At 35.1% G+C, this 15645-nt stretch overlaps 1 protein-coding gene across 24 annotated transcripts in view; it reads right to left on the bottom strand.

Moving 5' to 3' along the window:
- Positions 1-15645, bottom strand: part of mmy (UDP-N-acetylglucosamine pyrophosphorylase mmy) — a 148140-nt gene that overhangs the window by 3287 nt on the left and 129208 nt on the right. For 9 of the 24 annotated variants that reach the window (XM_067111402.1, XM_067111407.1, XM_067111409.1 and 6 more), the window contains one exon: positions 5433-5498. The exons of 7 other annotated variants lie outside the window; for them this stretch is intronic. In XM_067111402.1, coding sequence (XP_066967503.1) covers positions 5433-5498 — 66 coding nt within the window. Of the gene's footprint in view, positions 1-5432; positions 5499-12793; positions 12824-15645 lie in introns of all 24 variants that reach the window. 8 more of the 24 variants (XM_067111401.1, XM_067111403.1, XM_067111397.1 and 5 more) reach the window with 2 other exon arrangements.

Consider the following 15645-nt stretch of genomic DNA (forward strand, 5'->3'; position numbering starts at 1 on the left):
TATATAAGAGTAAAAAAAAAAATCTTTGACAGATGAATAAAAAAAATTTTCAGCTTCCAAATAAAACTGCCTAATGGTCTTGAAGCTGATTAGTCTTGGAAATTTACCAAAGTCTTGAGATACTTGAACACCTCAAAGGATGATGACGAGGAAAAGTTGGATTTGAACACCTCAAAGGTTGATGATGAGGAAGGTTGGATTTTATTATCCTCAAACAAAATACAAAGGGTGAATGTAGGAGTTAAGAGAAGTATATGAATATTTCTGAATTATGGGACTTCCATTCAAACATGCTAACAAGATGAAGAAATTAGAATTTAATACTGAGCCAAAAAAAATTTAGATGCAGAGGTACTGCTGTAGAGATATGGAGAAATCAATTAGTAAAAGCATGTGTAAAAGACATAGCCTTCAGGATGTCAATGTTAGAGTAGGAGACAGAAGAATCCTGAGGCATATTAATAAGTGGAAGGGGCATAATAGATCATGTAGCATCAATAACAAATTTTACATATCGTCACCCTCATAAACTAACTGCCTAAGTCATTTTTTTGCCCAAGTCACAATCATGACTTATGCATAGTGATAATAATGCCTAAGTCACCAAGTGACTTAGGCAGAAAGCTTTTTGGGAAATTTATTCCAATTACTTTCTACATCTGACTTAGGCAAGTATACCAGTAGGTGCGCCACATATTGGAGATTTGATTTAGGAAAAAATCAATGAAAAATGACTTAGGCAGTTAGTTTATGAGGGTGACGATATTTAAAGTGCTATAAATGAATTTTCAGGGGAGAAAGACCACTTCAGAACAAAGATTAGTTACAGTCTTAAAATAGACCAATTAAGTTCACAGCCTTACTGATATCAAATGAAAAAGAATGATTTATCAAATTTCTTTATAGAAAATAACCTAGTACATATTGGTAAGATGGAAAAGAATCTACCCAGTTGATCTCCCCACTTGGACGTCATACTAGCTATTTAAAGAAGAGATTTGTGGTGTCAGAGAAATGACCGATGGTTCAACTTTTGAATTCATTAATAATGATTAAAGACAGATAGCTTCTATTAAAGCTTTTACATAAAGCTATATCTTCAAAAGTTATGTTGCATAGCTTTTATGATCAGGAAGAACCTTGCACACCTTACAAGTAGAAATATAAGGGTGGGCAAAGATTACAGCAAGCCTAAGAACACTTTTGGTGATGAAGAAGAATGGATCCTGGTTTAGCATAAATAAAGAATTTTTATAGGCAAAAGATCTTATATTTTCAGTATGAGAAAAGGACATTTGTCTTCATAGTAAAAGAATACTTCCTTCTCTAAGTAGAAAATTATAGCAATTTATTTCAAAATTAAAAATTCCAAGAGCAACAGGAAAGAGGTTATTAACTTGGCTATGAGAGTCTGACAGCTTCAGAATAGTATATTACAGACAACAAAAAAGTTTGATGATTGCCTACAAGCACATACAAAGTGCTTTAGAAGGTGATGAATAATGGGAATAGCCACATAAAGAAGACAGATGGAAGGGTAGTCTGATCTTATCGAGTAATAGGCTATGTCTTCTAAGAAAATTGTACTATATCTGGAAGTAACATATGTAAAGATCACAAATATGACATTGGAAGCATTTTTTTTTTTTTTGTCAAATTTAAATCTATCATGTCAGAAGTTAAAAAAGGCCTCACTATCTGAGACATGAAACCAGACACCAAAAGACAAAGTTAGACTTATTTAATGAGTATAAATAAACTGCCCTTCTGTGACCGGCCGAACTTACAACAAGCAACAAACCAATTAGAAATCTTCAGTGAGCATGAACCAGCCCTCTTATGTGCAAAAGCAAAGAATACAAAAAGAAATAGCTGAAGACAACCAATCCATGTTTTACATAATTGAGTCAAAGTTGAAAAACATCTGCATACTAGGATATCATCACTGAAAGTGGCAAAAGTTGGTGAAAATCTACACTAAATAAATGCTATCCCTGCATAATGCATATCAGGGACATGGAAAGACGTTATTAAAAAGATCAACTGTTAGCAGCACAGTCTGATGATACAAATGAACATCAATGATCATACCTATCACTTTCCATGAAAACGTGCTTATATCTACCAAACCATATAGAGTACAACATGCTTATCAATGAACTTTTCAATTTCCAGTATAAATGTAGTACCTTAAAACCATCCACACTGCCTTTTCCTTGTGATTCTTTCCGTCAAAATCAAAAGCAAATTACCCTAAGGATAGCTTTTATATGCCAACTACAAACATTTTCTGAAGAAAATCTACTCAAAAAGGTGAAACCTAATGCATATGGAAATTTAAGATATTTTAACATCCCTTATTTTTAGAACCATAACCAAAAGGAAGGGGTATAGACAACTGCCGAGTATTAAGAAAATTAAACTACATACTTGCAATGAACAATATATTCAAAACCTTGGCTAAGAAAACATGAAGCCTACTTACATTCTTACAATACCTTAAAATATAAATTTGAAACATTTCCCATTACAAATTCTTTAATAGCAAAGGCATCCAATATTACCATGATACCCTTGTGCAAAATTATAGATATGGGATAAAGTGGTGCATATTTAAAGGGTGCTGGTGCCTGTATCAATAGTCACCTCAACCACCACAGGAAGAGATGCCATCTGCCCTTCACTAAGATGATATTGTACTTTGATCACTGATCACCCTTGAATATATATCCAAAACCCATATGATGCACTTCATGTTATGTAAAAACTTGCCTGAACCAAGAGAGAAATATGTGTGGCAGGGTACGTGTGAGCCAGTTACACCTCTTATCCTTATTACACCTACTACTGTAATACATATAAAATAAAGGGGTTATGGTCTACATTTGATCCAAATGAAAGTCCATACAAAGGGAACACACCTAATATTTTTTCTTGAGTAACAAATTTATCAAATAAGACATCTTTTGGGTAATGTGTTGTAACTGCAAATAAAGCAGCACAAGGAATTTTTTTTATGTTTATAATATACTCTATATCACATCAGCTGAGGCTCATGAGCTTATCTCTTCTATTCCAGTCTCACCTATAAAAAAGGCATGAACAATGCTAAAGCAATCTGTAAGGTCTCTTGCATGCTCTTTACAGAAAGACAAAATCAAAACTATCAATATAAAATTTCAATAATAAAATTACTATTTAAAAAAGTGCTAATATTAATATTTCAATCAAGTTTTAGACAACATCAAAGTTTCAAGAAAAATCTAGAAAGAAAATAGTATTTTGTACCATATGAGTGTTATATGATATTTGTAAAATAAAAAGCTGTAATACACTGTCTTACCTAAATACAGTATAGTTTCAAGTTTCTCAAAGCAACATAACTGGAGAATTACTAGGTAAAGTCCCATAGATCCTGAAGTGTTTGCAAGGCTTGAAGCCCTGCACTCATTCTGAGAACTTTGCTGAGATGAGAATTGTTCTGTGCGCATAATGATTCACAATTCAAGTTCACCAAATGTGAAAGCTAGTTCTGAGCATCACATGTTCTATACTATTCTGTACCAAATTACAAAAAGAAATAAAAAAGCAACGATAAGTTGCTTTGAGACTTTTTTCACATTTGTTAAGCAAGGGAAACATGCAGTCTATACATGCCAAACATATATAGTATTGTTTTCCCTGTGACAATTTTTCAATAAGGGACAAACTAAACTAAGGCATGGTAAGCACACAAAGTAAAGCTTTGTAGTTTTGCAACTTTTTGTTGCAATACTTCAAAGGAGGTTCAATTATCAGGGTAACATAAGCTTTAAAGGTGAAACCCTTATCATTATTGTTATTAAGATAATTCTACTCTCTCTCAGGATTATTCCTAAGGACCTGGTTTTGAATGAGGGATGGAAACTGAAGGAAAACTAAGTCAAAGGAGTCAGACAGCTAGGTGGAAAGAGAACAAAAGGAATAGATGAAAATTACCAGTGAATACATAGTGAAATGCAGACAGGGCCAAAAATTATCACAAATAAATGTAGTGTACTGCAGTATAGTGTATGGTAGTAACAAAAATTACTTATGGTAAAATAAAAAAATTACTAAATTTTAGAAGATAGCTATTAATTCAAATGTTTGTAATCCTTAATATTTACTATAAATTCTCATTTAAAATGCGCTAAGCCTAAATAATATAACCAACATTTCTTCTTTTTCTTTCCATATAGGGAATTCAGAACAGTATTTTCAGTCTACTACTTACAAGTTTATCTAAACTTGTTAATGTTTTGATGTTGTTGGGTATTTTTAAACATAACAAACTTTCAAAGAAAAACTTATGAGAAGGGTGAGGGTTTTATATTTGGTTAACATAAAACAAAAACTGGCAATTACTACCTTACTGTTGCAACAACGCTTTGAAAAAAGAAACAATTTTTTTGTGAGTCATTATATTTCAAAGGGAGTCCACTTTTTGTTGTTTATATCGTGTACTTATCATAAGTAGAATAGTATATAGAATTTAGGCCAAAGGCCAAGCACTGGGGCCTATGAGGTCATTCAGCACTGAAACAGAAATTGACAGTAAAAAGGTCTGAAAGGTGCAATAGGGGGCAAACCTTGCAGTTGCACTATGAGTCATTTGTTAGGAGAGGGTAGAAAGTACAATGGAAGAACGAGAATATGAATGGAGGGACAGTAAAAGGAATGAAAGGGGGTGAAGCTAGGGGCCGAAGGGATGCTGCAAAGAACCTTAAGTAATGTCTACACTGCACCGCATGAGGTGCACTGACGGCACTATCCCTCTACAGGGCAGGGCGTACTGTATCCTGAAGAATGAGTGTTATGCATGTAGAAATTATGGCTATAATAACATATCTGTTAAAAATATTCTACATATTCAAACTTACCTTTAGCAATACTGTACATACCATAAGTTCTACAAAGGGGAAATTCTGAATGTAACTTATTCTTGAAACAGTAGTTATAGAAAACACAATGAAACACTTGAGAAATTTTGCTTCATAAAACCTTTTAAATGAAGACTCCCTTAGCATGAAACGACATCTCTAGCCACCTATGAATATGGTTTTCTTATAAGTACAGATACCAATAAACAGAAATCGGTAATGAACAGTATAGTAATTATTACTAATAATGAGCACTATAGTACATATGGTAAAAGAAGACTGTAAATCCAAATACTTATAAACAAATTGTAAGCCACCACCTAACTACGCCCAAAAGACAACACCATACACACTGAAATTTACATTACAAGATCAGTTCAAGAAATCAGAAGCTAGGACAATTACCTAGCTGAAGAAAACAAGGGAATCAAACAATATACAAAATTGACCTTCACCAAAGCATCCCTCACCAGTTACGGTATGTTACTGCCACTGACGATCCCTAGAATGCAAGGATGACTTTGTACTTACTTGTCATTATAATTGAAATCTGTGTTGCCATTTTCAAATGTTGGGCATTTAGGGGCAGCAGCAGGGCTAAATAAGAAGGGAATTTGATAAGAATGCTAAATAAAAACAGAAAAAGGCAAATAATACAGGAGAAGACGCCAATATTAAAATATACAACGAAGTAAAATCTAGAAGTTGAAAAAAAGTTATATAAAACAAAAGGAAATAAATGAAAATATAGTATGGCAAAATAACAGCCTCAAGTAATGAAATACCAATAAACATGTACAGTACTAAGTAGTCATTAAATACCATTAGAAGAAATATTACTTATTTGCTGAAAATAAACAGTCTATAACTACAAAACTGAAAGAAATTAAAATATGGGTACAACCAAATACTGTATACTGTACAAGTATGAAACTTAGACAAAGGCAGAAATGGAATGCACAAAGCATCCCATCAGCAATTTGTGGCTCTATTTACAAAGCAGCACTCAAGATCCTCAGTTACTGAAATATATTACACTGTACATACTGCACATAAAAGCACAATAAATACAATCAAGACTTCTTCAACACATAACCAGACTTTTTGCTTAAACAGCTACTATAATTAATTTGTTATTATTCCATCCTGTTTAGTATATACTGAATTACAAGCAAATAATGTCAATACAAGTATTTCAGTATTTTTTAAAGGTGACATTTTTACACAAAGTTCTGTAAGTTTCCTTTCTGGCTATAAACTTATTCCCTTGTCAATATTTTCTACATTACAGCAACAAAGCTGAATACTTTTATGGTAAAGAAAATATTCCCCTAAACATTTTTAGCTGTCCAACAGGATTTATACAAAATAAACCTCTTATTGTTCTTAAATTTTCCTTTTCTTTAAGGCAAACCTATGCATTATATTATCACATATTCAAAATTTCTGTTTTTTACTCTAACAATACACTGACCCAAGCAAGGTTACTAGCATGGCTGACCTGACCTCTTCTCATTCTAAACATATGGTCCTTGTATAGTGATGATTCTATGAAGACATTGATCCTAAGTATGGGCTCCATTGTTTGAAACATAATTTTTGCTTTTGTTTTGATGGCCTTTGGTTCATACTGCACATGAGATGGTTCAAAGTCTTTGTGCTTATTATTTTTGGATTTTTTGCTTATTACAGTTTAAATTAAGCCTTTTTGATAGCATAGTCGCTGTTTCGTCCTCAAGGAGTTACCTTCCATGGTCTACCATAGCTCCATGGTGACCAAACTAATATCAAAGAATTCTCTTCTAGTTGGTCTTTTGGCCAGATATTGTGTCGTAATGATTAACATTATAACACATGATGGAGTATATAATGGACTCAAAGATAAGAGGGCACTTTCCCTTATCTTCAGCGGAGCTGAACCCAGTTTTTCCAACGTCAGAAGAGCCTGCAAGAAAGAGAAGTGACTATTGCGCATGCGCATCTGCCCTCTTGTTTACAACCGGGTTGTTAAAAGACCAAGGAGCCATTACTCTCTGTTTGGTCTAAAGCGAACGGTTCACATCGTTACCAGCGCTCCGAAAAAATTCTACTTTTTTTCTCCGTTTTAGTATTGAGGATTATGGAAACATCAAAAACAGCAAGAAGCAAAAAGAAGAGTGATCCTTAACCAATCAACATTGAACAAGCACACTGTTTGCCAAAAGTTTTGGATAATTACTGCTGCCTAAGTACATTGAATCATTTCAAAAAGGGACTCGGACAGTTTCTATGGATCTGAAAGATGCGCACTGGCACATCCCTATAGCCGTTCCCTTCCGCCCCTTCCTAAGGTTCCGAATAGGGAAAGATATGTACAGATTCAAAGTCATGTCCTTTGGGCTAAACATTGCCGAAAGAATATTTTTCAGAACTAGCAACGGTATTCGTTCGGGAACTCAAACAAAAAGATCTGGGGGCCCACAAGAAGTGAGTGCTTGAAAAACCTAAGAGCAATGGTCAACAGACTACAGTAGTCAAAAGGTTTTATTATGAATTTGAAAACATTCTGCCTCACGCCCAGCAGACACTTTCAGTGGCTGGGACTATGTTGGGATACTCTTCACGGCCTGTTGTCTCTCCCCATCATACTCAAAACAGAATAAGGCAAGTTCTCAAAAGGTTCCTTGCACAGTCCAAAGTTTCCAAATGGCAATCAGAACGTATGATGGGCCTGCTGCAGTTCTTGTCAGTAATAGATCCAATACACAGATTGCAACTAAAAATGTGAACAAATTCTGGCTATCGCATGCAAGAAAAAAGATGCGAGAAAGACCTCATCAAAGAATTAAAAGAGTTGGGGAGATACTTCGGCCTTAGATTTGGAAGGAATCTCTGGTGAAACAGGTCACTCTGACTCCTCCATCTGTATGAGTGACAAACTCACAGATGCCTCGTTGACAGGTTGGGAGGACATTGGGAGGATTGTCAGGTGGCAGGGAGGTGATCAGCTACTCAGGAACTGTTGTATCAGTTTCCTGGAGCTGATGGCTGTCATTTTGTCTCTCAAAAAACTCAAACCTCCAGAAGAGAGAGAACATAGCCACAATATCCTACATCAAGAGGTCTGGATCACATTCACCTCTTCTCAAAAAACTCAAACCTCCAGAAGAGATAGAACACAACCACAATATCCTACATCAAGAGGTCTGGATCACATTCACCTCTTCTCAATATGGTAATGTTAGCCATCCTTCGGATGGCACAAGCAAGGAAGTGGCACATGTCTGCAGTTCACCTCACAGGGGGTCTCATTGTAATAGCAGATTCTCTATCAAGTAAAACAACAGCCTCAACAGAGTGGATGTTCGACAACCACTCTTGTCAAACAATAGCCAACATGCTTCCACAACTGGAAATGGACCTGTTTGCCACATACTAGAATCATAAACTCCTAATATATGTGTCTACAAACCTGGACAGTAAAGCAACAGCAAGAGATGCCTTCCTTAAGACTGGAACAAGGGGAGGACGATAATTTTTCCTCCATTGTCCCGGATTTCAAAGGTTTTGAGCAAACTTCTAACCTTCATAGGAACAGTGAACTTAATAGCCCCAAATTGTCCAAACAGGCATTGGTTCCTATTACCTCAACAACTGACAAAAAGATCAATTCTACTGTTGTCAGCTGGTCTATCCCAGACAGTAGGAGGGAGTCTCTCCTTTCTAAGCTGAGACCTTCACGTATAGATTTTTAAAAAATATCTATCGTGATAATTACTCACGCAACATTGCTAGGTACCTAGTGCAAAAATTACGGACATCTATCCAGTATTACCTTTCCGTATGGAAGATATGGTTAGATTATATCCATACTGAGAGCCCAGTTGAGATTTCTATAGAAACTTTATTTTTCTTATACTGTATACCCTTTTGAAGACAATTACCTTGTTGTTACAACAGTCATGGCATACAAGGCTGCAATAACGGAACCCATGCTTTATGGATTCGGGATTGACTCCAGTATAGAAGCTGTCAACTCCCTTCTGCAGTCTTTTGCTCTACAAAGGCCCATTCCCAAAAGGCTTCCAATTACTTGGTCCCTGAATAAGGTGCTTAGACTTCTATCAACCCTTCAGTTCAGTGGACCCAATACAACCACAACACACAGGCTACAAAAGGTGATCTTGACTGCATTAGCATCAGGAGCTCGTACAGCATTAGTGAACTGGGCTCTCTTAGATGGGAACGATGCAGCATGCAAATAGCTGACCATCAATTATTATTGTCCCCTGGCCCATCATTCCTGGCCAAGAATATGGATCCTTTAAAATGGAAATCCATTCTTATAAGAAAATTCAATTTAGCAGACAAGACATTATGCCCAGTTCAAGCACTTAAGGTTTACCTAGAAGTCACGGCAAACACCCCAGAAGGTCCTATTTTCCTACACCCTAGCACAAACTAACCACTCTCCCTACAAAGACTGAGAATGATTGTAGGGTTTCTCATTAAAAAGGGAAATCCACACTCTTTCCATAGGTCACATGATGTTAGGAAAGTAGTAAGTCTTTGGCCTTCTTCAGAAATGTCTCTTTCAAAGAAGTCTCCAAATGTACAGGGTGGTCATCAGTTAAATTACTGCCACATGCTCGAAGAAATTCGACTACACTGTGTATCAGTAGGTGGCATAGTTAGTCTTAACCCCTAGGTGCTGCGGCAGAAAACCAGGGGTCATACTGACGGTGAGTATGCTAACTATTGCTGGGAAAGGGGTGACAGTACTACAACAAAACCCAGCATGCTTAGGTAAGCTACTGTAGAACTACATCCTAAAACCTACAGTAAGTTCATGTATAGTTTCTTGTTCCTTGGTATCAAAACCTGAAGAGTATTTGGAATAAAGAATGGGACTTGAAATCTGTGGCTTTACCTTGGACCGGAAATGTTATTTCCTTTGGGGCGTTGGGATTAAAAAGCGAGAGCTTAAGCCTTTTTTGTCACCTGTCAATTTCTTTGTAAAGCTCCTTGAGGACAAAACAGCGACTACGCTATCAAAAAACAGGTTTTGACGTAGGAAAAACCTATTTTTGGTAGTTGCTGTTGAGTCCTGAAAACCCTCCCACTTCCCTGACGAAAAGGCATGGAATTTGGGCAAGGGATCAACCTGCATTGACCAACGGAGTAATGGCTCCTTGGTCTTTTAACGGCCCGGTTGTAAACATGAGGGCGGATGCGCATGTGCAATAGTCACTTCTCTTTCTTGCAGGTTCTTCTGACATTGGAAAAACTGGGTTCAGCTTCGCTGAAGATAAGGGAAAGTGCCCTCTTATCTTTGAGTCCATTATATACTCCATTATGTGTCATAATGTTAATCATTACGACACAATACCTGGCCAAAAGACCAACTAGAAGAGAACTCTTTGATATTAGTTTGGTCACCATGGAGCTCTGGTAGACCATGGAAGGTAACTCCTTGAGGACTCAACAGCGACTACCAAAAATAGGTTTTTCCTACGTCAAAACCTGTTTTCTCACTCAAGGCACCACTCCTGCTAAAGTTATTGGTTTATAGTGTGGTTTTTTGGCTTTAATGATAAGAATAAGCTAAAAATAAGAATTATGGTGTAAAGCCTTTATTAATCTATAACTTTGTTATTTTCTCAGTTTATATTCTAGTTTTAGTCACTATCAATTTTCAGTTTTTCATCTACTATAGTAATTGTGAGATTTTAAGAAAAATTTCCAGTTGTCTCTTATACAGTACAGTAAAACCTCACTTTAACAGACCCAGAACCAATGGACATAGAATTTAACGCACAAAATCCGGCCAAGGATAGTGGCTGCTGTTATTTACAGTACTCACGTACTAACCTCAACATTGGTGGAAAAACAGAACCGTATATTTCCATGTATAAGACAACCTACAGATAAGACAAGGTAAACCAATTATGGCAAATTTTTATGAATTTATCTCATATCTTTATTATAAGATGACTGCTAAATTAAAAAACCATCTGTGTATAAGCTAGCTTTTGCAACAGCAGGTATCTTATGAAATATTGGTTATGTAAAGATGATGTTATTACAAATGCTGTTTTACTTACTATATCCTTAGAAATTCAAAATAAACGAAATAACAAAGGTGATTCTTATACTGTATCATGTTTTTCCTAAACACATTGCCTAAAAGGGAAACACTGTTTTGTTTACGTCTCATTACCAATCACAAACCCCTAACAATACAATAATGCACAATAATTATTATAAATAATTATCATTTATATGACTGAAATGTGTTATTTACCACCAAAATGATAATGAATTTTTAATGAAAAATTAATATGTTATCCTAAATGTTATTACTATTGCAATTACAGTACCATTACAATTTCTGAAAGGTTACCGAAAGATAAATGTTGCTGTGAACACAACCAAAATTCAATGTTTACATTTTGTCCACTGGCCTCGCATAGATGAAAGTTGATTTCATTGATATGGACTTATTCTTCGAATAGGCTATTTATTATGAAGGGATGCTAATAATATATAAGGTAAAAATGGTTTTATTACCTTTATTATCAGTTTATTTCATAATGTGAATCTTTTCATGTACATGGCGGTAATCGCACCTAGGCCAAGGCTAACCTACCGATAAACATCACTTAGGACAAGAAAAAAAAACAATGCTTCACTCTAACGGACATTTGGCTTTAACGGAGGACCTCCCCAAGAATTAGTCCGTTAAAGCGAGGTTTCACTGTACTGGCATTCATTAGTATGTACCTCAGTGACTTCTTTTGTTTCCTGATGCATTATGTTATCATTTAATTTCCTTTCTGACATTGCTTTTTTGTTATTTTGAATAGAGACTGTCATTATTCCATTCCATCTTTACATAAAAGATGAATTTTTATTGGCTTTTTCTGTTTAAATTCTTTAAAGTTTACAGGATTAGAACACTCGTTAATTTCTGCTGCTTGGCATACTATACAACTGGCTGTACTCTTGCTTCATAACAAATACATTTATGCATATATCATGCATGTATATATTTGTGAAGTATGAATTAGCACCTCAAAGTTCCAAAGTAGAAGGGAAAAAATCCTGTATCTGGCATATAGGGTAACGTATATTAAAAAGTATATTACAGCACACCATGGTGTCCAGATTTGAAATTCTATCCAGATAACCAAAAAGCCACCTTAACCATGACCCAGCAGTAAAAATTTACAACAAAAGGCACACATTCAATCAAAACTGATAAAGAAAAGGTGCTTTAATCCAAACTCAAAAGAAAGTCCTTCCCATAACAAATCCATTCACTGTGCCAGATGGATAACTTGAATCAATGAACTCGGTAAATCAAGATATAAAATTATAAAGATTATCAAGACTATAATGTAAAGTGAACATCTTTCTAGGATGGTGCTTAACATTTTTCTCATCTGATGGATATTAAAGCAGAACCCAACCCCTTATTGTTTTTAGGTTCCCACAAAATCATCATTTGGTTAGAACACACTTGAGTACAGTATGTACTGTATTTGACAACAGTAATACATATCTGTCAAACACATACCATACTCTATGATTATTTAATGACACCGTCAAACTTACTGTATACGAACAGAATGTGATGCTGACATCATTTTTCTAAATCTTTACATTTAAAGAAACGTAAGTTTTTACATTTAAAGAAACGTAAGTTGTTGAAAACTTTAGGTCTCAAATAAATAAATTCTGTATGTAATTCCACTCACAAAGGATTTCCTTAAGAACCTAAGAGACTTCCAATTCTTAAATTTGCCTAAAACTAAGAAAATGAAATTACTCTATCTGTTATCCACCCGGGGAGTGAAAATCTCTTAACATCCCATTCCAGTCACACTCATACTTAAATTCCATTTACATACCTGTCCTCTGTTACTTGTTTGTCCTCTGACCTACATTATATGTCAAGAAATTAGTGACAACAGGACACAATTCACTATGAAGTCAAAAACTTTTTAAAAATGCACAATACATAATTATGTCATCCGTATAAAAACAAATACTTTTCTTCAATTTAGTCTTCCAAATCAAACTATAGTCTTGAATTTACTGATAATGACTTCACTAGCATCCTCCATAAAACTCCTAAAATACATAATTTGTCACAGAATGATGTACAGCATCAAGCCAAGAAAACAGTATGATAGTAAGCTTAAAAAAAATAACCGTGTACCATCAAGCTTAAAAAACTGACAAAATATATATATATATAAAGTACTGATGTCAAAATATGTTATACTTTTTATTATAAAGATATGCTCAGCACATTTTCCTTCAATTAGAAAAATCTTGGATTCATTTATTGCTCCAGTACATAAAAAAAATAATTAAAATCAAATCTGCATTAAGACTTAGTTAAGTGATCACTTCATCATACCTCCAAGTTAATCAACAAGAACTGCCATAATTCAAGGGAAACCTTAAAGTGATCATACAAATCAATATTTGATCATAAATTACTTTATGAAACCATTCCAATGTACTGTTTTCAATCAGACTGTTCATACAAGGTCAAAGTGATTACAGAATACTGCAATGAATGCTGGATCACATTGTGGAGGCATAAAATATACAAACCTAATAAATACTCTACAATACCCTAATGAAAGTACATACAGTACATGTAACTTTGATAATCATCCAATATGTTAAAACCTAAATTAATAGAGATGAATTGTTCCTAAAATACGATAGCATACCTTTCTATATTCTCAGATATGAAGTACGATTACACATTTTACGCAAGAAAATTTAGAAACTGAAATATGCAAAACACAGAAGACACTTTTTAGTCTTCTTTTATGTTTTACATATACAAACCACTGCTTCAACTTTGCTTAATTCACCTAGTTCTGGTGAGTCAGTTCAAACTCTTAATCTAAACTGAAATTAAAATAGCCTAGTAGTACACTGTATTGCTAACTTTGCCTGAGGTCAAAGTGGAAATCTTCAATAAACCAAAAATCTGGGAAAATAAAGCATAAGTACTCATAAACATAGCAGTGATCACTATGCTAGAGAAAAGGCTTCATAAAATATTTATAACTGATAACTCTTAGAGTTCTCGCCAAGAGATATAAAAAATAGAGGCAATCTTTATAGGGAGGCAAGTGGGGAAAATCACCACGCAAGGAGGAAGATATTATGCCAGATATTTGTAAAACTGAGAGGGCAGCTGACAAAGTACCAAATTAAGCAATTATAAACCACAAAAGTCAAGAGTACCAGAAAGACTATCTAAGAAGTGATAGTACTGTACCATAATACAAGATCTGGAGTGAAAAAGGTGACACGTGTACCAAGAGAATCTGAGTTTCCATCAAGGGTCAGTCGCGACCTTTTTAGCTCCTTACCACAGTAATGGAGGAAACTACAAAGGAGTGCAGAAAGGGATGCATTGGGAGCTGCTATATGCAGATAACCTAGAGGAATTAGCAGAATTAAAGGAAGCTGTAACAATATTTAATAAAAGGTGGAGGAATGGAATTGAGATGAGGAATAATACTCAACAGAAGCAATAAAAAGCTTATGGTAACGGAAAAATGAGGAACACAGTTAGAAAAGTGGGTGAAGTCAGTATCGTGCAGCTAATGCAACAGATGGCATCACAGATGCTTTGGACTGCAAAATATTCATAGATTATGAGATTTTTGATGACCAAAATGTATAAGAACTGCAAAGGAAGAAGAGCCAGAAATGAAGCTACATGTGGTAGAAGGGCATGATCCAGAAGAGGTAGAACATTCCTGTTACCTTGGGGGAAACACTGGACTGTGAAGCAGATACTGAGAGGGCAGGAAGAAAAAATTTTAGCAACAGCATGGATGAATCAAAATGAGATTGTTGGACTGGTAAGTAAAAGTACACCAAAAGTTGAGAGACCAAAAATTTATGATGCAAATAAAAAAATTTATGATGCAAGCATAAGATCTGCACTGTTCTATGCAGCAGAGACATAAGCACTGACAAAGAAAATTTGGGAGATTTTGGAAAGATAAAAAAATACAATGACAAGATTCATGGCCAGAGTACAGTGGGAAGATCATACAATGAAAAAGGCAGTGGCTGGAAAACAGACTGGGAACTCAAAAACAAGGTTTGGACATGTGATGTAAAAGTATAAGGAAATGTAAAAAAAAAAAAAAAAAACAGTGAATATGGAAAATGCAGGACACAGACCTACAGGAAAGTGCAGGAAATCATGGAAATGAGACTTATATAAAGGCCAAGGCCAGATGAAATTTTAAGCAGACAGTGCACAAGACACTAGGGAAAACTAATTTCATGTTTAACCTTGTAAAATGAAAAGCCACTGTAAAATTATTAATGATGATGATGGTGGTTAGCATGTACAAGACCCAGCAGTTTCAAAAACTTTAGTGTTCACATTATGTACTAACTACAAACAAATGCTTCATTTTAAATGCTTCAGTTTAGAAAGCAAATTATCAGATCGACTTGCTTTTGGGCAGCAGCTTGAGGTGAAGGGATAATGAATTAAAGGGGCTATCTGGAGGAATATGGTATTCCCCATCATATGACTTCTTAAATGATACTCCACATCCACTGTTGACCATGATCTGGCTAGGTGAAGGTGATGACTTTATCAAACCCTCCTACAGAAGTCATGTAACCAAAAACACAGTGCTAAAAAAATGCAAGTGGACTGAGTCACTGTGGGAAATTGTTAAGACTAGTCATTAAAATAAGTTAA

The sequence above is a fragment of the Macrobrachium rosenbergii genome, chromosome 11, assembly GCF_040412425.1.
Source record: "Macrobrachium rosenbergii isolate ZJJX-2024 chromosome 11, ASM4041242v1, whole genome shotgun sequence".
NCBI classification, from domain to species: domain Eukaryota; kingdom Metazoa; phylum Arthropoda; class Malacostraca; order Decapoda; family Palaemonidae; genus Macrobrachium; species Macrobrachium rosenbergii.